The sequence below is a fragment of the Podarcis muralis genome, chromosome 2 (assembly GCF_964188315.1).
Source record: "Podarcis muralis chromosome 2, rPodMur119.hap1.1, whole genome shotgun sequence".
Taxonomy (NCBI): domain Eukaryota; kingdom Metazoa; phylum Chordata; class Lepidosauria; order Squamata; family Lacertidae; genus Podarcis; species Podarcis muralis.
Genome location: NC_135656.1, coordinates 31,000,994 through 31,025,037, shown reverse-complemented (window position 1 = coordinate 31,025,037; position 24,044 = coordinate 31,000,994). Strand labels below are relative to the sequence as shown.

General features: G+C 44.3%; 3 protein-coding genes across 4 annotated transcripts in view; all 3 read right to left on the bottom strand.

The window, feature by feature from the left end:
• The window catches only part of DNAH17 (dynein axonemal heavy chain 17), an 85,005-nt gene extending 76,473 nt beyond the window's left edge, over positions 1-8,532 (bottom strand). For both annotated transcript variants that reach the window (XM_028715420.2, XM_028715430.2), the window contains exons 1-9: positions 8,400-8,532; positions 7,869-8,036; positions 7,510-7,626; positions 5,498-5,766; positions 5,165-5,360; positions 4,304-4,450; positions 3,271-3,379; positions 1,149-1,252; positions 852-992 (exon numbers count right to left, since the gene is read on the bottom strand). In XM_028715420.2, coding sequence (XP_028571253.2) covers positions 852-992; positions 1,149-1,252; positions 3,271-3,379; positions 4,304-4,450; positions 5,165-5,360; positions 5,498-5,766; positions 7,510-7,626; positions 7,869-8,036; positions 8,400-8,435 — 1,287 coding nt within the window. In that variant the 5' untranslated portion in view covers positions 8,436-8,532. The remainder of the gene's footprint in view (positions 1-851; positions 993-1,148; positions 1,253-3,270; positions 3,380-4,303; positions 4,451-5,164; positions 5,361-5,497; positions 5,767-7,509; positions 7,627-7,868; positions 8,037-8,399) is intronic.
• Positions 8,533-8,873: 341 nt separating this feature from the next.
• LOC144325794 (dynein axonemal heavy chain 17-like) lies at positions 8,874-12,999 on the bottom strand. Its single transcript, XM_077920162.1, has 4 exons — positions 12,917-12,999; positions 11,702-11,827; positions 10,075-10,230; positions 8,874-8,897 (listed from the first exon to the last, which is right to left on the bottom strand). The coding sequence occupies exons 2-4, from the start codon at positions 11,801-11,803 to the stop codon at positions 8,874-8,876; spliced, it is 282 nt and encodes a 93-aa protein (XP_077776288.1). The 5' UTR covers positions 11,804-11,827; positions 12,917-12,999.
• A 61-nt stretch (positions 13,000-13,060) lies between these two features.
• Positions 13,061-19,920, bottom strand: LOC144325792 (dynein axonemal heavy chain 17-like). Its single transcript, XM_077920159.1, has 5 exons — positions 19,772-19,920; positions 17,283-17,645; positions 14,179-14,372; positions 13,326-13,518; positions 13,061-13,219 (listed from the first exon to the last, which is right to left on the bottom strand). The coding sequence occupies exons 2-5, from the start codon at positions 17,619-17,621 to the stop codon at positions 13,061-13,063; spliced, it is 885 nt and encodes a 294-aa protein (XP_077776285.1). The 5' UTR covers positions 17,622-17,645; positions 19,772-19,920.
• Between the last annotated feature and the right edge of the window lie 4,124 nt (positions 19,921-24,044).

The window sequence follows — 24,044 nt, the reverse complement described above, 5'->3', positions numbered from 1 at the left end:
AATACATGATCAGATGTCAAATACATGATACAAGATGTCAAATACACGATCATATTCACTGTTTCCTGTCATGAGTATGGACTTGCTTATACAGAATAGTATACTGAGAGAAGTTTTGGGTGCACCCGGATGCAAGTCTGCTCTTGAATTGGGGCTGTTTGTGCATGCACATTTTTTGCAGCATTGAAATTAAATTGTCTTTATCAAAATGCCTGTCTTCCTGTTGGAAACCGCCCAGAGTGGCTGGGTCAACCCAGTCAGATGAATGGGGTACAAGTAATAAATTAATATTGCATTATTATTATTTTCCAATTTAATCTGGATTGTCGCTTACCACAGGACATCTGATAAGTAAAAACAACCTGCTATACATCCAATGTCACCAATGTTAGCACATTTCTTTGCCCAAGTGGTTTGCTTTGTGGGCGTGCTGCTGTTTTGGTGGGTGGGCGGTCTCTTATTACTTTACCCCTACACATTTTCTTCTCGCCTGAGCTTCACCTGACCATTTTGTTTCTGGCAGCAGAGGGTGAGGGAGGAGCGACTGAGTGTTGGAGGGACCAGAAACAATAACAAAACCCACCTCCAGTGCGTTATTCCACCAATATCAGTTCACCAGTGTGGACAGCAAATGGCAGAATAGCACCAAATGCCCATTGCTTAAAAAGTGAAAATATGTGAAAATTAACATGGCAACCACACACAAACACACACACGGGATTTGAATGACCATTTGTGATATAACGCCCACGTCTGGGAACAATCTCTGTAAAAAAAAATAATTACCAGATATAAGCCCTACATAGAACTGTCTGCTGTTCTAACTCCTATGAAAACTCACTCTTTCTCACCTCAACCATAGCCTGGATCTTCTGCCCGGCATCTCTGATTGCTCCATAGCGTTTGTGGATGTTTGTTTGTTTCCCATCCAGATCAAGGAGGGCTGTCTCCTTATTGTCTTTCCTTTCAAACAAAGGACTAGCTGACCATTCCTGTAAGAAGAACCAGATATGTGGAACATGTCTTTTGACTGCAGCTTGAAAAAATAAGTCACCCGGCGAAGGGCAAAACTAAAAATTTATAAAGGAGAATCTTTTTCTCTTTTTTAAGTGCCTAGTAGAATTCAGTAGTTGTCACACGCTACACACCTGCATAAGCTGCCCAATGTTCTCCACGTTTAATTTCGTTTTCTGAATTCTTGTCTCTAAATCATATAAGACATTTCGCATCTCCTGAATATAGTCCATAACATCTGGTCAGGTTATTATGGTGGGGAAAAAGACATAGTAATTAGCAGCTGACTCCCAAGGCTTCCCTTTGCCTTTTGTATCTAACCTCCTTAATAATAATAATAATGTTATTATTTATACACCACCCATCTGGCTGGCTTACAGCATACATAAAACATAGAAATCAAACATTGAAAACTTCCTGTTACAGGGCTGCCTTCAGATGTCTTCTAAAAGTTTTCTAATTCTTTATCTCCTTGACATCTGAAGGGAGGGCGTTCCACAGGGAGGGTGCCACTGCTGTGAAGGCCCTCTGCCCGATTCCCTGTAACTTCGCTTCTCGCGGTGAGGGAACCAGCGGAAGCCCCTCAGAGGAGAACCTCAGTGTCTGAGCTGAACGATGGAGGTGGAGATGCTCCTTTACGTATACTGAGCTGAGGTCTTTTAGGGCTTCAAGGGTCAGCACCAACACTTTGAATTGTGCTCAGAAACGTACTGGGAGCCTGTGAAGATCCTTTAGGACTGGTGTTATATAGTCCCAGCAGCCACTCTCAGTCACTAGTCTTGCTGCCGCATTTTGGATTAGTTGTAGTTTCTGAGTCACCTCCAAAGGTAGCCCTGCATAGAGCAGATTGCAGTAGTCTAGGTGGGCAACAACAAAGCATGTACTACTCTGGCGAGACAGTGCGCAGGCAGGTAGGGTCTCAGCCAGCATACCAGATGGAGTTGGTAGACAGCTGCCCTGGACACATCTTTACCATCTCCAAAAATGTTGGTTGACACCAACATCCTCCCATTCCACTGATGAAGACAGTAAAATTCCGAATGGGACCTCTCTGGATTACTGGTTCAAAGTACACAGTATGGGGAGAAGTGGGATGCTGTCTGACCACATCTCTGGACTGTTTCTCTTCAGTAATATATAGCAGAAGTGGAAATGTGTGTCTGCCCCCTGCAAGTAGCAGCTATTGAAGAAACGGAGCAGGAGGTGGTGATGATAAGTAAACCCAATGGCACATCTTTTTCTTGAACTGCACATTGCCGGGGAAACATTTATTCCCTTCTAAAATTTGTAGGCTGCCCTTCATCCCATCAAAGCAATCCCAGGGTGGTTTTCAACTTTATATAAAATACAACAAATACATCAAAAGCACACCAGCGATTACAATGATAAATTAATTAAACTAATTATTAACAACAGCATGAGAATACTAGAAGCAATGGGAGATCTTACTAATGTGCACCAAATGTCTGTGGTTAATAAGATTTTTTTTATTGTTGGCAGAATTCCAACAAAAGTCTCTGCCATCTGTACTTCCAAGAAAAAGGGTATTCCACTGTATTTGGGGAGGGGGTGTTGTTCTTCTCTCGCATTACCATACAGCAAGTCAGGCGAGCTCCCTGCCGCCTCAAATCACAAGGCCAAGGATGGATGGTATGGGAAAAGCTGATTCGACTAACAGCTGTGTGACAGGCCAGGAAAGACTTTAAATACTAATTCCAAAACCTTAAATTGGGCCCTGTAGCTTAGAGGCAGTCAATGCAAATCCTGAAAGCATTCTGCACTAGCTGTAACCTCTGGACCATCTTCGAGGACGGCCCAGTATAGAGCACATTACAGTAGTCTAGCTGAGAGACTATAAGAATGTCAAGGCTGCCCTAATCCAGGAATGGCACGCTAGTCTAGAGCTGTTAACAGGCAGGCATTCCTCCCCCCTGAGGCAACTTGTACCTGATGTGACACAGTGCTAGATCCAGCAGTGCCCCCAGGCTACAAACCACTTCCTTTCAAGGCGAGTAGGTAGAACAAGCCTACATCCAATTCCCAGATGCAGGAGTTGTCCTCCAACAATATCTGGAGGCTCAGCGGTTCTCCAGTCCTCCTTTAAGAGGTACTAGTTGGTGCCCATTTTATGTGAAGGCAGATGGGCTTCAACTTGCAAACTCTGGTGTTGAGCACTTCAATCGTTTGATCAATGCACTCAAAAAGGAAGGGCGGTGGGCTACAGTTCGTAACAAATAAATGACAAGAGTTTTGTACCTTCATTGCTCCAGTACAAGTTGGTCTCAGCTTTTCTCAGGCCAACGTCAATTTCTTGCAGCTCCCCCTTGACCAGTGGAAGTTCTACTGTCAAAATTGTCTTCTTGATCTAAAAGCAAGCAGCTTATTGTAATGCACAGAGCTCATCATGCTGATGCTTGAGATGCATAGTGCTGTCTTAGGTAACACACTTCTCATCTCAACCCCTTCCAGGGCCAGCACCAAGCATGGTCAGGCATCTGCCAAGAGCCTGCACCTCAGCAGAGGGCCCACTGATAACAGACCCCTTGATCTCCTCTTCACCATTGCAAGTTGCTTGTTCACCAGCTTCTCCCTCTGGCCCAGACTGTGGTGATGAGAGGGAAAGGCAGTAAGCAGGTGGTACCAATGATGAGGAAGAGCAGCAGCAGCAGCTGTCAGTGATAAGGAAGGCGAGGAAGTGGACTCACTGAGGGAGTAGAACCCAAGCAGGGTATCTAAGCACAGGCCCTCCAAAACCTGGAATTGGCACTGACTCCATCCTAGACACTTAGAGAGGTTTGGACCCCTGACAAGGAGTTTCTGCTGGGATCAACGGCAGGATATTAGGATTAGACTGAGCAGGAGATTCAGCAGCTGCAGGGCTAATCTGCTGAACCTCAAAGGACACTAGTGGGTGATTTAGGCAAAGCAATAAACAAAAGAGAGAAAGTGACTTTCTGTACTGTCTTGTTCTGCCTTATTCCTTTAAGTTTTGTAGAATGTACAGTGGTTTCCCATTGTGCTCAGACACCATTACTTGGCACAGCGGTTAAGAGTGATGGATTAGAACAGGGACCATGAAGATCACTGGGTCATCTTGGTCCAGTTACTACCCTTCAGCCCAATCAACTTCACAAGGTTGACACGAGGATTAAATAGGGGTTAGGGAGAATAATGTATTCTACCATGAGCTCTTTGCAGAAAAATGCAGACTACAAACCAAAGGAAAAAATACACAGCTACTTCTTTATTCCATAGATAGATAGATAGATAGATAGATAGATAGATATACCTTGTTATACCAGCCAACTATGAGATCTAAGTTGTCCACAAACTTCCGAAATGTTTCATTCTGAGAAAAGAGGCTTCCAGCACTGTCCGGAATTTCCTTCTGCTGCTGAAAGTTCAGGTACTTGACTTCACGGAGAACAGCTACCAGCTACATGATAATATAGCAGGGAGAAATGAATGCCCTTCTATAAATGGAAACACCCCCCCCCCCGATCTAATGGCATGGCCTTCCCTCTCTGGATGAAGACCAGGCACTTGGAAGGAAGAGAAAGGGAACTGAGTATGGTTCCACACCAGGCATTTACTGTGGAACTGTTAGGCTTCATTCACTTACTTTTTACAGAATATCCACATGACGCCATCACTCAGTCACTACCATCCTTTCTCAAAAAACCAAACCAAACCAAACCAAACCAAACCAAACCAAACCAAACCAAACCAAACCAAACCTGGGGTTCTCCTGTCTTTTCTCAGATTACAGAAAGAACGAAAGAGTGGTGCAATCTCCACAAGTGGATATACCTTTAGCGTTCCTCTTCATGTCTTTTTAAAAGGGTGGGATTTTGACTAGCACCATTCAAGGAAAGTAGACTTATTGGGAAAGTGGAAACTATTCATGGTTCAGCGTGCCTCCATTATAACATTTGGGGTGGGCACTATTTTATGACCTTGTTTTTTGAAATAAATGTTGAAATTATCACTAAAACAGGGTTCTTCTTTTTTTTAAGGAAGTACAGAAATGTACACCCATATAGCACCACCGCAGTAATGTAGCGTTATATCACTATAGCACAATAATATATTTTCTAACACATAGCAGCCAGAAATCACATGCTAGCATGCTCTCTTCCTATTCACACACCTCTTTGCTGAAATTCACACTAATAAGATTAGTCTCTGGATCTCTATGGATCAGTGGCTGCTCTAGGTTGAACTGGCAGTCTCTGTCAACCCGGCCAATCCAATCTGCATAAATTTTCTCACGGTAACCTTGCAGCAAACGTATCATTTCATCATACTTTGCATATATCAGCTTGGCCTCAGAACTGAACATAACCCTGCAGAAAGGAGAAAGTTCAGTTTCAGATGGGCAGCGGAATTTAATTGACTGCAAACGAAGCTGCCTTATAGCTTTTAATATTACTTCAGGAAATAGCGTGTGGGTAATGTGAGTTATAAATGATTTGCTACTCACGGATGATCAATGGCCCGCAAGTCTTTCCTTGGGAGCTGCAATCTTTCCTGGAGTTCCAAAGCCCACTTCAGTTGCCCGGCAACAGGGGGCATGTTTTTGCTAAGGGGAGGCACACCATCACCTGCTGCAGTGGCAGCTATTTGGGCATCATATAAAATCTTTGCATTGTCCAGCTCAACATTGAACATCTCCAGAAGGGTAGCATAGTGCGGTGCTACGTCTGCCTTTATTAATGGTCGATCCAACAGGGATGCAAACATATGGATTTGCTAGAGAACAAAAATCACAAAGGAGGTCCCAGTTTTTAAAAATGGTATGTTCTCTGAGCATTCATTTGTAAATCCATTCTGAATTATGCTAAGCAAGTGGACCTGCAATAACATTTTGCAGTAAGAACTTTCCTCCTAAGAGGTGTGTTCCTGTTTAGGGTTCTAGCCAGCCATACTCTCCTCCAAAATGTTTTATTCCATTCCCCTCCCTAGGTTTTCTGGTTTTCTTTTCCATCTGACACTCAACATGCCATGGGCCACTGAGTATACTCAGTCCGCCTTGTGCCTTTTTTTTAAGCAGGTGTTTAATTCTGTAAACCTTGGGGTTCCCCCCAAGACATGCTAAGAGCTTTCCAAGTTGTTCTATACAAGTTGCTATAGCAATTAATTTAATATCTGCAAATGGCCACAATCACTCTGTTGCATTGGTGACTGACTACCTTTGTATGCACTGCTGTCCGGACTGGAGACTAAACTTGATATACAGTGGATGCTCGGGTTGCGAACGTGATCCGTGCAGAATGCACGTTTGCAACCCGCAGCGGCGCGTCTGCATATGCGCGGGCTGCAATTCGGCGTTTCTGCGATTTTGCGCTTCTGCACATGCGCGACCGCCAAAACTCGGAAGTAACCCGTTCCGGTACTTCCGGGTTTCAGCGGTCTGTAACCCGAAAAAACGCAACCTGAAGCGTCTGTAACCCGAGGTATGACTGTACTTGTTAATTGGGATAATGGTAAACCATTGGTAAACCATTATTATCATTTTTATAGTCATATGATTACATGATTCCTAGCGTCCATTTATCTATTTAACAGGCCATCAACTGGCGTCTAAACAAAATCAATAAATCATAATGAAAGCAGACATTATACACAACTCATTAAACACAATTATTAAAAAGAGTAGAAAATGAGGTGAGTACTCAGAAAGTGGCAGTGAAAGCTTTTGCTGTTGTTTAAATGCATTCATGTTAGTTCACCTACGCTCAGAGATCTGCACTGTTTGCCAGCTTGCTACTGGGCCAGGTTCAAGATGTTACTATTGGCATATCGGGGCCAGCTTACCTACAAGATTGCCTTGCCTCACATGTGCCTACTTGACCACTTTGATCAGCAGAATTGGCACTACTAGAGGTGCCATATAATACCTGTTCTGGATTTGTAAGAACTCAGTTGTTTAGTGTGACAGGCAGCACCTGCCCTTTGGAACTCTCTGCCTTTTGAGATCAAGCAGATCCCATTAACAGTTAGCCGTGGGACAGAAGACTGAAGAGGCAAAAATGGTCACCGGCTTACCATCTTCCTTGCTATGGTGAGATGTAGTCTGTTCCTACTCAAATCATTGTCATCATTTCTAAATCTGCATCTATACATACACATGAATGTGTGCAAATTTGGCACAAAGCTGTATTCTCTTTCCCCCCCTCTCATTATAAATGGCACTCAAAGAAGTAGAAAGGAGGTAGGTTGACACTGAGAGAGACCCCACACAATCCTGCTGCTTACTACCCTAGGAGATGTTTGCTTGAAAATTTAATGCTAATCTTCAGTGGGCTCAGATCTGAAAAAAAGAAAGTATTTTCTTCCTTGCATGGGATGGACCTTCCATGGCAGCTAGGGACAAAACTGGCTTCTTTACCTGCAGGAGTATAAATTACTGCTTGCTCCTGCAGGTAAAATTACTGCTTGCTCCACTGCAGATAAAGCTATCTGGGTTTAGGTTAAACACAGGAATGTATGTACCTTGACAGCAGATTCAAAACTGGAGCAGTCAACAAATCCTTGATAGAAAATGGTGGACAGCCGTCGATCCAAATCCTGAATTTTGATCTGGAAGTCTGCAAAGTCTTCATCAAATTGCTTTCAATTATAATAATAACAATCAACAACAACAACAAATGAGTTATAACAATCATGTGCCATATCTGTTGACTTTTAAAAGTTAATTAAACCAAAGTAGAAAATAAGCTAGGCCAACTACCTTGAAGAGAATACATTTGTTGCTATAGTAATTAGAGCACATTGGGATTTTGCCCCTTACAGTAAGCAAATAATTTATGCCATCTACATATGAATAAATTTCCTATATTGAAATTACTAACCTCATCTGCCGGATCTAAAGGATCATATTTGCACTCAACAAAGACCTTAACATATTCGAGAACCTCCTCATAAATTTGAACCACCAGCTTCCCTAAGATATTGCCTCTCACACCTCCCAATTCAATTTTCTCCAGTTTGAGAAATTCAATTGAAGTCATGTATAGTTCCTAAAAAAAATACACAAATGAACAACAGTTACCAACCGCCTCCTTCTTTTGAATAAACTTTAAATGACTTGGTTTTGCTGCTAATCAGCTCTCTTTACATTCCTTAAACAGGAAACGCTTTTTTACAAGTGGCTTCAACACTGATTATTTTAAAAAAAATAACAAGGGTCACTAAAATTTACTTTGTCCAGTGTTATCACTTTTAAATATACAGTTTTCTGAAAACAAAAATATGGTATGTGATTTTAAATATCATTACACACACACACACACACACACACACACACACACACACACACTTTTTTGGGGTCTGGGAAACTTTTAGCTATGGTTGTTTCTCATTCTAGACAGTTTAATTCTCACCTCTATTGTCTTCAGTCTGTGAAAAAATGAATTCATTCTAGTGAAAACTAGTGTAGAAGGGAACTCCCAGTACTGGGGTTCTTTGTCCTGCAAACAGAAATAAGAGAGTGTGACCAACTCTATATAGGCAGCAGCTGCATTTAGCTGCAACTTTAAGGCCCCATTTGCACTATATATATTTAAACTGGTATCATACAGTAGTATTATCTATCTAAGGATGTGTAGGTCAGAGAAGTTGAATAAGAAAGTTTTGTTAAAGGACAATGAACAACAGCTCTTCCCCCCTTAAGCTACTTTCTCACTCTGCTTTCAGCCCTGCTTCCTGCTTAGGCCTAACCTCCTAAACAAGATATGGGAGGTGCCCTTAAAGGTATATTCACATACCACTTGAAACTGCCATGCTTTCCCCCACAGGATCCTGGGAACTGTAGTTTATTAAGGATGCTGAGAGTCATTAGGAGGTTGCTATTCCCCTCACTTCCCAGTTCCCAGAGTTCCCTGGGAAAAGGGAGCGATTGTTAAAGCCGTCTGAAAACTGTAGCGCTGTGCAATGGAAGAAACAGTACCCGTGACCCTCAAAAGACCCTTTTGTCCCCGGGACTGCAAGGGGTGGGAGGAACCCCTAAGGGACTTGCTCAAAGCTCACTGCAAATTGCTGCTCACTTAGTCCCCAGATGCAAAGGACATACGTTGTGTGCTGTTTGAATGGAGTTCTGCGGCCATTTTGCTCTGTGACCAAACAAACATCCCTTCCAGTCATAACTTTGCACATGAGCTAACAGAAAAAAAACAAGCAATGCACAGACCGTCACCATGATTTCTGGTGCTTTGTTTGTGCAGAGGTCTGGAAATCTGAGCAAAGCACAAAGATGCCCCCTTGATAATAAAAAAAATCTGTACGTACATGCTCAACTCGGCTGCCATGGGGGGGGGGGCAGAGGAGGAGGAGGAGACAATAAGAAAAGCATGCTAGAAGAATGAATGGGGAAACAGGTTTGCAGATGTTTCCCCCTGAATAAAACCCAGGCAAAATCTGAGACAAGAAATCAGGTGGGAATGCAGAGCTCCGAACAAAACTGATAATGGGAAAACTAAGCTCAGACTTAACGTAAATTGTGGATGGGCCCTCAGTGACCAGCCAACCTGAAGTTGAGGGAAAATTGCTTCCTAATATGAATTTTTCTGCAAGTAAAATTCTGAAATTGAACAACTGTATCTAGAAGCAGCCCTGACCAGGTAGAGCTGTTTAAAATAGTTTTCCACAAGAAAGAATGGGGAAAATTTATAATTTATTTAGGAGACCACTGTAAGCAGATGAAAACATTAGGAGCATTTTAATCTCACTTGTAATGTAACAAATATGATGGACAATATGGATAGATATAAAATATAGATTATGAAATAATATGCAGTTGAAAACGTTGAAAATAAGACCCATGGAGAGGATTGAGGGGGGGGGGGAGTCTCCAGATTCAGAGAAATCTCTTTATATGGATATGTATGTAGTTTTGTTATAAATTTATATCTGTAAAGTCAAATAAAAACATTTTTTTAAAATAAATAAAATAGTTTTCCACATTATTAAATGGAATAACTTATACGGAATGTGCTGCACTGTGAAGTTCTGAGTAATGCTTTCTCTGAGAACCAAAGTCCACTGGTATCAGTAACCCACCTTAAAAAACTTGGGCATCATATCTGTGCAGCAAACGTCGTAAGTCTTGTAGAGTTTCTCTATCACGGAGATACCCAGCTTGATCCCTCCTAGCACCTCTTCAATTTCACCTTGTAAGCCCTTGAGCACTTCCTCGGGACTCAGAAAATTACGTGTCTAAATAGAAAGCAGTGTAGTCAAAGATGACGCTTGGGTGAACAGGGCACATTAAAGCAAACTGGAAGTGGAACCCTGCAACAGTTTGGCAGTGCAAGGCAGTGCATTGATGAATCAGCCCCTTCAGGTAGTTGTTATATTGCTCATAATTTATCAGCACAAAGTGTGCTTGTTACAGCAGGAAATAATGGCTTTCATTGAGGCTGTGATTTAGGCTCCTCCACTGCCTCCTTATGCCAGTGTTTCCCAAACGTTTTTGGGCAACGGCACACCTGTTTACTGAAAAAAAATCTCGCGGCACACCACCATTAAAGCCCCGCCCCGTGACGTCAGCGCGCAGCGTCACGCCGGGAGGGACGCACAAAAGTGAAAGTTTTTTCCCTCCCCCTTGCTGGGGAACCTCCAAGCTTTGGGGGTGGGAGGAGGCAGCAGAGCGAGGGACTGAGGGACGGCGGCAACTGAGGCGGCGGCGGCTGAGGCAGAGCTGGGAAGGGGGTTTCCAGGGGACACGGCAGCTCCTCGAAAGGCTTCTCTCAGCTGCGCTCAATCCGCCTCGGAGAGGATTTCCCCTCCGGTCCCGTTCGTTTGGGGCATCGCTCCGGCTGCTCCCTCTCCCGCCGCGCAGGAGCGATGCCTCTCTCTGGCTCTCCCTCCGCGCAGGCTGAGGGAGGGAGGGAGGGGCGCGTGTGACCCGTCTCTGCTGGGAGACCAAACCCAGCGAGGCAGAGTCGCGCGGAGGCGCCCAGGCAGCGCTGCCGGCTGCGAGGAGGAGCGCCAGGCAGCAGCAGGAGGCGCGGCCTCTCCTCGCCGCCGCCGCCCCGCCTCTCGCCGCCCGACTCGCCCGCCTCCCTCCAGGCATCTCGCGGCACACGAGGCAACGTCTGACGGCACACTCGTGTGCCGCGGAACACCGGTTGGGAAACACTGCCTTATGCACATGCAAAGTGGTAAGTCAAACTTTCTGCAAATCTCATCCAAATGGGAGGACAATCAATGGTTGGGACTCTGTGACAACAATACCATTGACCACCTATACTCCTGACTTTCCGCAGCACACCTAAGCATGTGTACCATTCATTTTTCCTTTGACTGTTGAAACACAAATGTGGGCAATCCTGAGCTCACAACTGGAATTGACCAACTTCTTACTTGTTTCAGTGGATCAGGTATGAACCACAAGATAGAAGCAGGAAGGGCAAGTCCTCCCGGTGCAACAATTTCTGCTGAAATTTTGCACTCGCTTTAGGCTCTCAACCAAACCTGCCCAGGCCCTGTTTCATTTTCTATTCCCCACCCCACCTTCCAGTTAACCAGTTTCAGCATCTGCAAAATAAATTTGGCTGAAACTATATTTAATGGCTGCAATCACCAAAACAAAAACCAAATGGAAATTAGAAGAAACGAAGAAAAGAATATGGGAAAGGGGATGGGAATCCCCCCAATCTAGAACTTTATTTTCACAGAACAGTACCAATTCAATGAAGAGGTTACAGATCTCCTGCAATACGACAATGATCCGGGATGGAATGTTGTAGTATTCAGAATTGGCCCAGATCAAGCAGACGGTGTACATGACATTGCTGATGAATGGAGGAAGCTGTGTGGACATATTAAAAAAAGAGAAAGTAAAGGTTTCAAGCAACTAAATTCCACATGTTTAAGGCAAGGTGGTTTAATTTTAACTTGAGCTGTAAGCAAATGGCCTCTAAAAATTCTCCACCCTATTTTTGGATGGACAAATTTACTGAATTTCTCCAAAGGGACGATAAATTCTTCAGCGATAAGTGACGCACTTGCATCACTTATTTACCCCAAGGAAAGGCAGAGAATCAACCCACGAGGCAGAGTGCATGCCTGAAACCCAGGAATTCCTGCAGGGATACGGATTCCTGTGAGTAGCTGGGCATTCTTCATCACTGTTTAAAATATTGGTGGGTAGGTGGGAAACTTGTAGGCAGTGGCGGAGCTTCATGCTCCGGCACCAGGGGGTGGAGAGCAGGCGGGGGCGGGGCTGGCGCGCTGTGGGAGCGTGGCGCCCAGCGCAGGCAGGGGGGCAGCCACGATGGCACCCTACCGGGATCGCGCTGATGGGGGCACTCCTCTTCTTCTGCCACTGCTTGTAGGAACATCACAACATCCATGGAACTCTGGTTACCAATCTCAGACTTCTGAACATTGGCTCTTGTTCCTGGACCAAACTTATTGTTGCTGCTTCTTGTAAGAGCACTTGGACTCGATTCTGCACTTTCCTAACTACTAAGGACTGCTTAGGCTACCCTTAGATCGCATTATTAAATGTTCATTTCTTAACTTCTTTACTTGCAGGTAAGTACAACTCTGGTTGGTTGGGTGGAAGCCAGGACATAAGCTCCCATTTCCTCTTCACAGAGGTGTTTCTGGCCATTGAAAACAGCCTTTTTTGAACTTTTTGGATAACAATGGACTTCTTGGAGAACATTCACCATAGTGCTATATAGAATATAAGCCTCAGTAAAGTATCATGGAAGACAGACAAAATGTATACACCAAGGCTGCCCAAACTGTTGCCCTCCAGATATTTTTATACACCATTGTAGCAGTAAAAATGGCTAGCAATTCATTTTTTAAGAGGGTCTTAGCAGTGATGCATAAGCAAGGTGGCCTATTTTAATTTTCAAATGTTAGTTCCTCCCTGTAATATATATACCTGATGATAATCAGCTTGTTCCACTTCTTCCAACACAACTTTCAGTGGCTGCAAGTACAAGTTAATATCATCAGCCTCCTTCAGTCCTGTATAAAACAAAAATGACAGAGTAGATAAATTAAGGAGGGGCATGAAAGCCGTTTGTTACATATGACCCAAAACAACTTGCTGGCGGTCATTTATTTTAAGAAAGGAGGTAGTACCTGCAGAGACGTCCTTGAAAACATTCCTGAGTGCTGGCCAGTAACAGCTCTTTGCCCTCTCCAAAATATCAGCAATCTTTTTCACCTGAGGGGCATACAGCTGGGAGAAACAAAAACACAAAACCCCCAACTTTAGCAACTTGTTTTCATGGCCATATGGTGGTTTGCAGCCAGGTCTCATGAAGTGCCCATAAACTCCCACTTACCTGTTCATTTATGCACTGCAGGTTAACCTGCCGGCTGTGCCAGAAATCAAATTCCACTCTGGGTAATGGGTTCAAGCCATCCAGAAGAGGCTGTGCTGAGTCTTTGCTCAGGATATCTCGTATCTGATGAGACCAGTCAATGATGATGGTTTCAATGGAGTGTAACAGTGTACTGTCCACAGCTCTAGGAAGCCTGAAAGAACCCACAAAGGACAGTATGGTGGAAACAGTTTTAACTTCTCATCCAGAAACAACTTGCATAGTGGTTATTAACCTCTTTGGGGTCACAGGCCCCTTTGAAAATCTGAGGAAACCTATGGAATCCCTTCCAATGCACATAAACACATACACAATTTTGCATACTATTTAATTTATTGTTTGGGGTTTTTTTGCACTTGGTTCACAGACCCCTTAAAAGTGGACCTCCTAGGTGCCATGGGCCACAAGTTAAGAACCTCTGAACTAAAAGTTAATAAAGGGAGCTCCATTCAGTTACTAGCCAGCCCGGCTATAATATAAAACTCAGTAAATTGTTCCAGGATCTCTTTAGTTGCAGGAGCACTGCCTAATGGTCCTTGGATTCCCTCCTAGGTGCCTGTGCCTTTACAACCAGGAACGTTTGTATTTCCCTTTGTTTGGGCCATCGCTCTTCCTTGGTGGTTGGCATCTCTGAGGATCACAGCATGGAGGCATGCCAAATACATACATGCAAGTAATTGCCCCTTAGGGATGAGAGTAGCCTTTTAAAAAAATAAATAAATGAAAATAATGGGTTCTTCATATGCTGCACATACACAATGTACAAGACAACAAGAAGTATAGACATTGGCAGACATTATTTTAGGGCACCCACGTGTCAAACATATCCACTGAACTCTCCAAGGTATCTATGTGGTCTGGCAAAGGAAGCAGTGTTTTCCCTTTGATCTTTCCTCCCATCACAAACATCTCATTCTTCAGTCTGTGGGCTGCCCGTATAACATCATCAGCCACCACTTGAGGCCATCCAGCAAGGTTTTCGTGCTTCATAAATAAGGAATAGACCACCTAGAGGGAAATAATTGCTCTGTTTCAAACATTACTGATCACAACACTGTATCGAATTATTTTTAATAAAATCTAAAAGTTTTCTGGAAAAGTCCAGCCTCTTTTTTTAAACACCCCAGTAGCTGGAACGTCTTTTTTGGAAGTCATGGTCCTATGATTCTGACAGCCACCACACCACTGCAATGCCATCATAACATCAGTATTACATTACACTGGTGCAATGGTAATGCACCATTTCAATGTATTGCCTTTCACCAGTGCAGGAACATGGCAGTGAGCCTAGCCCTGCCCAGCTGGAATAACTTGAGGACAGAATTGCACTGTTAGGCTTTGTCAGGCAGCCCAGCATGCAGAAGCTGTGAAAAGGGCAAATCCTACACTAGGGATATTTAGGAAAGGGATCCAAAACAAAACTGCCAATATTGCAATGCCTTTCTACAGATCTGTGGTGTGACCACATTTGGAATACTGGGAGAAGTTATATTTGCCACATCTCAACGGCGATATTGTTGAGCTAAAGAAAGTGCTGAGAAGGGCAACAAACTCCATACCTGTGTACCTCTCCCCCTTTTAAAGTTTTTGTTGAGTTGGCTGCTTTGTAAATATCAAGTTTTATAAAGATGGGCAAACCCTCACCGCCACAGTCCCAAAACATTGCAGTGCTCAAATATGCTCAGGAATCACTCTTTGATAGTAGGTTGTGGTAAGTCTGGGACCACGAGAAGCTGGTGGCAGGGCAAACCTGGAGGCCCCGACCTGGCCACAGTGAGCCATGTGATGCTCACCTCCAGGCTTGACTACTGTAATTCGCTCTACGTGGGGCTGCCCTTGAAGCTGTCTCAGAAACTACAGCGGGTGCAGAATGCTGCAGCGAGGCTCCTCACAGGGTCTCTGCCATGGGAGCATATTCACCCAGTGCTTTTCCAGCTGCACTGGCTCCCGGTGAAGTACAGGGTCAGATTTAAGGTGCTGGTTTTGACCTTTAAAGCCCTTCATGGCCTAGGACCCTCATACCTACAGGACCGCCTCTCCTGGTATGCCCCACGGAGGACCTTAAGGTCCATAAATAGCAACACCCTAGAGGTCCCTGGCCCTAAGGAAGTTAGATTAGCCTCAACCAGAGCCAGGGCCTTCTCAACACTGGCTCCGGCCTGGTGGAACGCTCTGTCTCATGAGACCAGGGCCCTGCAGGATCTGATTTCTTTCCACAGGGCCTGTAAGACAGAGTTGTTCCACCTGGCCTTTGGCTTAGAATCAGTTTGATTCCCTCCCCCTCTTTCTTTTTCCTTTCTCCTCCTGTGAAGAGGCTGCATCCTAATGTTTTAATGTTGTATTTTAATCTTGTTTTTTAAATTGTATTTTAATCAACTTGTTTTTATTATTGGTTGTTAGCTGCCCTGGCTGGGGAGGTCGGGGTATAAATAAAATGTATTATTATTATTACTATTATTATTATTATTAGTGACCACGTTAGTGCTGTTTGCTGCAATTCTTCTGTGTTTGTGTCTTTGTCTTGCATCATCATATGTTCCTGTGCTGCTCTTTGGGTTACTCACATTCAGTTCCCTGCACCTCCAGTAAAAGCAATCCCAGGCAGCAGGTGATGTGATGTCTGCCTGGACAGCTGCTGCCAGTCAGAGCAGGCATTGCTGTGGCTAGGTGGGAAGCAGTTCTTAGCTGGTGGAAGACAGCTTCCTATATAGCTTAACATGTGCAAAGAAAAGCAAGGGGCTGGGTTTGAGCATTTACAAAGAGGATAATAAACTTGCCAGTGACTATGTTAATCATGTCATCTGTCCCAAAGCGCTGGAAAATATTAGTGCCTCTGGATCCTGAGTAACACTCTGCCACACCAACAAGAGGCAGAACCATAATTAGAGAGAACATTAGGGATTTTGTGCAGACTGAACCAGTTGTTCAGACAAGTCCAGGAAAGGCTCTGGCACAGACATACCCTAAATGTTTTTTAATGCACAATTTGAATATGGTGAATTTAATCATCAACCAGTATAGCCAGGTGTCAGGGAACTGCCATCAGAGAGAGCAAAAGCCAGAGGGATTCCAGAGAGCGTCCAGGGATCGGGAGAAGCAGCCCATCTTCTGGGGAAGAGAATCAGCGTAGCACCAGTGGAGAAGGGGGGCAGATGGGGGAAGCGGCGAGGCGGTCCCATGACTCCTTGCCTGGGACCAGCGGGGAGAGTAGGGGTCCTCCGTTGCCCACGCCCTCCTTGCGCAGAAGGCTTTCGCGCAGAGAGGGTAGGAGGAGACTAGGCGTCAAGGAGCTTCTTTGCTGGAAGAAGTTTAAGAAACGCCCACTGACGGATTCTGCCAGCGACTGAGTCAGCCACGGGTGAGTGGCGTCCGGACAGATAAGGTTTACTTAGGCAGCCAGGCCAGGTGTTCGCACCCAGCCAGGGAGATAGTTGCCTGCTTACGCACGAGCAGCCCCATAGAAACCTTCACACCAGGGTAATGTGGCAATGCAATTTTTACACTTGGGGCATTTCCTAACGATCAGGAGCTGGTAGGCTTTATTTATTTATTACACTTCAAGCCTGCTGTTTCTCAAAGACGCATCAGAGAAGGAATTCTACCCTCACAACAACTGTGTGAGGTGAATGTTTAAAATTTACATTATTGCAGTTGTAGGTGATATGATGGGCTTAAGGAGAAGGATCTCTCACTTCCAGACCCAAAGCCTGACTGGCTTTGTCCAACACTGGAAAAGGATAGATCCATCACATCACAGCAGTTTCGTCTGCAACTTCATGAAAGATTGAGAATCCTGTTGGAACCAAAATAAGGAGCTAAATTAACTATACATCCCATTCTCTCTTATGACTACGCTCTCATATGTTTCTTTATAAAGAGATATCATTCAGTGACCGCTAAGAGAAACTTGATGCCCACCTCTTCCACGACAGCCATCATCTGCTCTACAGGGGAGGGGCTGAGATCTCCAACAAGGAGTAAATCCAGAAAGTTCTCTTTGTTAACATTTTCACGCCTCTTTTTCACGAAATAAATTCCTTTGTTCTTCAGTGTGGCTGGGAAGCCAAGACAAGGAACTAGTTGTCCAGTGGGATTGAGCGTGATCACCAGTGCTGTCACATCGTGCTTCTCATAGAACTCATTGAGCATGGAGTGGACTTCCTCACTGGTTGCAAACTTGGTCCATTTGTCAGGCTTAACATGGAGAAAGAGAGTGCAGTAATTCTCTATGAAGTCCAGTCGTTTGTCAGTCGCCATCTTGATTCCTCAGTTGCAAACCACCTGAAAGGAAAAAAACCTGACCAGGTAACCAACTGGAAAGTCTTTCTTTCCTGTCTTGAGAAGAAAACATCCTTGTCAACACGTTTCAGAATACCTATCCAACCTGTTGGGAACTAAGCTTTCTAGCTTCCCCATACATATCTGCACTATGGAATTCATTGCAACTGAATGGGGGCAGGGAAAGATTATTTGGGTTTAATTGCAGATGACAGCTTAATTATAGGGCATGTAAAAGCTCTTTGCATCTGACGCATCTGTGTATAATCAGCAAAGGTCAGACAGGAGCTGGATCACATCCGTAGCCCTCATCATCTAACGCCCCTCACCTTGTGATCCAAACCTCCATATATTTTAATATGGGGAGCCAGTAGGCATGGCTTCACCCACTGCCTGTCCATGTGTTGATTATACGGAGATATTTTGCATGTACAGGGCTAAAGTCTTCATCCTAAATGACCATAGCAGTGCCATGCATGTGATGGGAAACATGATTTTAACATTGCTTATGTTCTTGGGGTTCTTAAAATTACAAATAGCAACCAGAGGCGACCCCCCCCCCAAATCCCAATAAGAACCACATATGGAAGAGGGGACTACTTTTCTCCTGTGCTGTTACCCCATTTAAACCCTGCCCCTCTGATATTTGGTTGGGAGAGAAGGTTCCATTGGTGCCAGTGGAACTTCCCTTTTGTGCCAAATAGTAGCTTTTGGGGGGCGAGGGAGGGCTCACTGAGACCACAGTGCAGAGGGAAGGGGTTAAATTTCCCTTCCTTGAACGCTGCAGTCCTGACCCTGATCACCCATCCCTTTGCAAATATTGTTCGTCATTAAAATGCTCACACGTACACACAATATTAAATCACATACTACATAAATGTCATATATTGTTTAGCTTTCGGCAGGTGCAGAGTCTGTGCACTTGCCAGTTTGTTAGTGATGTAGATCATATTTTGGAGCACCAAGAAAGGAAGACAATATGCTGACAGGCAGAGATGGTAGACAGGATAGCGTTGAAGATTCCTTCTAAAAAGTCCACAAAAGAGGGAAACGTAGAGTGAGAGCTTGCACTTAACTTTTTTGCCCCACTGTTTCCAATCACAAGTCCGCAGTTAAAAGCTCTGTGCCCAAGTACCCCCTTTTTTTGTCTTTCTTTCTTTTGTTCTGGAGCTCCCCTCAGGAAAGTCCTCTCTTTATCGCCCAATCAGAGTAAATGTCAACTGAGGTTTTCTGTGGGTTGCCATTTGCTCCAATTGAGTTTTAAGGAGCGGGTTTTCACTAGGAAAGGTACAAAGAAAAAGAAAAGGCTCATTTCCTGGTCCAGCAAAGAAGTACAGTGGTACCTCAGGTTAAGTACTTAATTCGTTCCGGAGGTCCGTACTTAACCTGAAACTGTTCTTAACCTGAAGCACCACTTTAGCTAATGGGGCCTCCCGCTGCCGCCAGGCCCCCGGAGCACGATTTCTGTTCTCATCCTGAAGCAAAGTTCTTAACCCGAGGTAATATTTCTGGGTTAGCGGAGTCTGTAACCTGAAGCGTATGTAACCCGAGGTACCACTGTAGCTAGTTAGGCACAGCCAAGGGCTTGGGCATTTTTAACCCTCCCCTTTGAACCTTAGACCCGCTCTTCCCCCACTGTATCACAACCTGATTTTAAAATTCCTTTACAGTTTAAGATATGTACACACAATATATTTCCCCTGCAGGTGGCAAGGCAGCTGCAGGAGGGGATTTTTTTAGTGGGAAAATGGCCTGCAGGGAAACGGTTAAGCTCCTGTTTGTTTGAGCCCATAGTTTTGAGTTCCTCCCTTGTAGCTTTATAAATCACTTAATGTGTCAACATGAACAGAATTTATTAATATTGCAGTTGTTGTATAAGCGATTATTTTTATGACCGGACTGTAACTGAAATTAATAAGATTCTGGAACACAGAAAAAAAGGAAAATCATCAAACTATCAAATCTAGCACACGGTGGGGAGGCATTTTATCGAAATCATATAGTTCGGAATTTGAACTATTGGTATTAATAATTGCATTATAAATTGGTATTGTTATAAGGAGGCTATTATTGGACTGTAATGGAAAACGAATAAAAAAATTACTGTAAAAAATAAAAGATACTACAACCTTTTCTCTGACCAAAGTCTATGCTTTGACCAAACAGGTTTGGTGGCATCCAACTGAAAGTCACTCAACTGTCGAGGAACAATGACTCCCACAAGATTCTTGTGACATCAGCCCTCAACTGCCACACACTGGTAGAACCTGCTTCCATTAAGGTGTCAAAATAGAAAGTTATGGTGCTTGTATGACTACTTCGTTGTGTTGCGTTTTGTACTCACCAAGGCACATCAGGTTTTAGTCATGAGATGGATACAATCCCTCTAATCCTCACATTAATGTTGCTGCAAAGCAGAAGTGAATCTCCAACTGTCCTTCTCTTGCTCGTGTTAGTTTCAAAACACTGTCCTAGGATGCTATGCCACCTTATGCCTCGCATTTGTTAAAGGTGTCCTAAAAGTAATTCAACCACAAACTGGTATTACATCATTGACAAATAAAGTGCTTCTTAGGTTGGATAAAGAAATAAAGTGTTGCTTAGCTTGGATTGAAATGTTTTGATGCATTTTTCATAAAGTAAGTGTCAGCATCCGGCTATGGAGACTTGTGTAAGAGTACTGTATGCATAGCAGATACAGTGGTACCTCGGGTTAAGTACTTAATTTGTCCTGGAGGTCCGTTCTTAACTTGAAACTGTTCTTAACCTGAAGCACCACTTTAGCTAATGGGGCCTCCTGCTGCCGCCGCGCCGCCGCGGCACAATTTCTGTTCTCATCCTGAAGCAAAGTTATTAACCCGAGGTACTATTTCTGGGTTAGCAGAGTCTGTAACCTGAAGCATATGTAACCTGAAGCGTATGTAACCCAAGGTACCACTGTATAGCACTGCTCACTTCCTGCCTTTCCGTATCTACAGGTGTCCCAGTTTAGCTAATATTAGGGCTGGCCCTGCTCATCCCACACTGGTGCAAATCTTCAGCCCTTCAGGTGAATGAACGGTGTGTACGAAGCCACAATGAGCAAGCCAGCCAAACTCACACACTATTCTTCCTCTCAGAAAAAGTTATGCTATATGCTGATATTATTTAAATGGCCCATGTTTACTAATTTTCCTGAGAAGAGGTGTGTAGTCATCTTAATAATATTAAAAATTATAGATGGAGAGGGGATTTAACGTCTCACTCTTCTACTTGTTCCGTCTGCAGAGGCACCACAGCTTGCCAGATGGAACAAGTATGTTTTCACATAAGAGGTTCACATCATCCCAGATACTTATCTATGCGCAGATTGCAAGGGAGAGGAGCACCCTCCAGCTCTTGCTGCTGTAATCACCCCTGAGCCAGAGGAGGCATGAGAAGCACTCAGAAAAGCAGGCAGTAGAAGGGGTGGACATAAAAATGCTTAAAACAAGCTAGGTGATGGGTTGAGGGTGTGTGGGATTGGTGAGGATGCAAAGGAAGTCTCAGCACAGTGAGGCAAAGTGTTTGTAGAGAGCATGTTGGTAGGACAGAAGAAAGAATGGCATGGTAATATAAAATATTAAAAAGCAACAAAGCAAGGGAAGCAAAGTTATCTGTATTGATGGAGAAAATATAATCCCCAGGTTTTAGGATCAACGAAAATTCTATCTATCTATCTATCTATCTATCTATCTATCTATCTATCTATCTGCCTGGCCTGAAATGCTGCACTCTTTAAATGTGAATCCTGAATGAGGCCCCCTCCATACAACCCTTTTGTTTATCCAGGTCACTATTCACATCTCCACATTTGATAAAGATAATATGATTCTTGCCAGGTAGGTATTCTTACAGGGTTTTTGTTTTTTTTTAACTTGGTGCCATTTCATTGTGTTTTGAAGTTGTATGTCAATCAAAGGAGAAAAATCTGAAGTAAGTGGACCTCCTCAGTTATGCAGTTATAAGGTTGGGACAGGGAAGGGCAAGGCTTCCAAAAATGTGAAATAATGTGTGGGAGTGGGAAGAGCATTGTCCCAGAACCTTGGGTATTGTGACAGTTTGTTCTGTGGTCTTGTCTGGGGTGGCACCAATAAAGATTGTGTGTGTGTGTGTGTGTGTGTGTGTGTGTGTGTGTGGTGAGGGAAGGTTTGTTAGGCAGCACTTCTGAAAAACATAGGGCAGCCAATGGTATAATCACCTTACAGTAAGGCCAAATTGCCTAACTAACAACTGAACAAGAAAGCTGTTCAAGAAGAGGAAATTAGGGAAAGTTTCAGAAAACAACATTTAATGAAGTTACTTTATGCCCAGCACTTATCCAATTTCAGTCATCATGTCAGATTACAGCTAATTAAACCAAACCAAACAAAACCACAGGAGTCGTGGTTTATTTACAGTAACAACCAATCCATTTACCGTAACATCTCACAGGGTGTAAATGCAATTCTGTATTTTAAATTTGTCATGGCGCCTCATCAGCCAGGTGGAGCTGTTTGGTTCTGTCAAGAACATCTCACACTTCATAATTGAATATTTCTTTATTCTAGTAGATGCAAGACTGGGCTAACCAGCCTGTATCAGGGCTACCTCTGATCAGGGCTGCCAACTCTTACGGGCCAAGCTCTTTTGCCTCCCCTCCCTCAATATTTTTGTGGGGGGGGGGGGAGGCCACCCTCCAGTGTTCCAAAAAATTGAGGAGGGGGGAGAAAGCCAAGCATGGAGCTGAGTGTGGAGCAGCTTCAGTGACCAGCTCCCTCTGCTCCACCCCTTCGCTGTGGCTCCACAGCGCAGCCTCAGGCACTGCCACCTGGAGGATGGAGTGGGAAGGATGTCAGCAGTGGTACGACTCCCAGACACATGTGCCACCTTGCCCCCCCCCCCCGTTACTGAAGGGGTACAGGGGCCACATGACGTCAATGTACCATGCATGCATGCCCTGCAGTATGCGCATACAGCTGTCACAGAAGTTGGGGGGCCGGCACTCTGATTTGGATTGGGGGGGGGGATTGGCCCCCACTGTCAGTACGCCTTTGAGCCAATGCCAACGACTGGGCTCAACTTCTTCTGCCCCGACTGGGCCAGCGAACTGGAGAGCACTTCCAGAGACCTTCCACTCCTGGAAAGCAGGTCTAAGTGCACTGGACCCACAACTGTCCATTGTGAGCACCAAACTCAGCAGAGTATGAATAACACGGAAGAAAGCTCTGAAGCATAACTCCTTTATTGTCTAACAGCTACTGCAAACTAAAAACTCAAAGAGGCTACTGGACTGCATGAGTGTTACTGTTAAGTTGTGGGTGAACATATTAGATGACACAGTGATTCTTCAGACAGCTCTTGTTTATTCACAGGCCAGAACAGAACTGAACTGAAGGGTTCAGCCAGCCTACTTATATAGAGCTCAACTACAAAGCAACAGTAACAACTTTCTGTAACTATCCAATCACTGAACGTCACTTTAAATTCCTTATTTGCATATGCGGACCTGAGTGAAAACTTTCTACAGTATCCCCCTGCTGGCCCAGGGTGAGAACTTAAGTACATAACAGTTACAATTCTCACTCAGCCATCTAATCACTTACAGAGATAACACTCAGACTCCAACAGAGTCAGGCAGGAGCGGAAGAAGCGAAAAGCAGTTTCTGCCCCCTCCTTTCTGAAAACATTGTCAGGAGATTCTTGCAATGGGAAGGGGTGAAAATATCCACACTCACGGCCCCCCATATTTGGCGCCCGTGGTCTTGGGGGAGAGAAGTGACACAGCCAAGGATTCCTGCCCCCCCTTGCTACTGCTGTTTGTTATTGTCAACACTCTCTTCTGCTGTGGTACATGCTGGGTAAGGCACAAGCTAGAGGACCTGGAGCAGAAGGGGGAGGAACCACAGAGATGAGACAGTGGCTCAAGGGATAGAGCGGCACCGAAACTGCCTACTAGGTTAAGAAGAGGAGACACATAAAGTCTCCCCCTCTCAAATGCTGGAGAGGTTCGTTATGAAGAAGGAAATTGTCACCACTTCCCTCTCCCCCCCAAAAAAAGGAAATGGAAGGGGAAATTTACCAGAAGATGAATGGGAAGAAGCAGTGTCAAGATACCTATATTTCTTGTATCTCCATTTATTTTATTTAAAATGTTCAGATTTTACAATGTTCAAAACAACTCTCCCACACATAGGAGCCAACTCCTAGAGGCTGAGGTCTCTTTGGCCCTCCCGCGGTGGCAGCAGCTGCAGGAGGAGGCCTGATATCTCCTCTCAGTCTCCTCTTTTCCAGGCTAAACATACCCAACTTCATCAACTATTCCTCATATGGCTTGGTTTCTAGACCCTGATAATCTTGGTCGCTTTCCTCTGCACACGTTTCAGCTTGTCAATACAGTGGTAC

Coding starts and splice junctions, on each gene's coding strand:
- LOC144325792 (XM_077920159.1), bottom strand. CDS start 17,621: ATGGCGACTGACAAACGACTGGACTTCATAGAGAATTACTGCACTCTC. Junction 14,373..17,282: donor TGATGGCTGTCGTGGAAGAG/GTGGGCATCAAG, acceptor ATTTCCCTCTAG/GTGGTCTATTCCTTATTTAT. Junction 13,220..13,325: donor TGCAGTGCATAAATGAACAG/GTAAGTGGGAGT, acceptor TGTTTCTCCCAG/CTGTATGCCCCTCAGGTGAA.
- LOC144325794 (XM_077920162.1), bottom strand. CDS start 11,803: ATGTACACCGTCTGCTTGATCTGGGCCAATTCTGAATACTACAACATT. Junction 10,231..11,701: donor GTAACCTCTTCATTGAATTG/GTACTGTTCTGT, acceptor CTTTCTATTTAG/ACACGTAATTTTCTGAGTCC. Junction 8,898..10,074: donor TGATGCCCAAGTTTTTTAAG/GTGGGTTACTGA, acceptor CCCTTTTCCCAG/GGAACTCTGGGAACTGGGAA.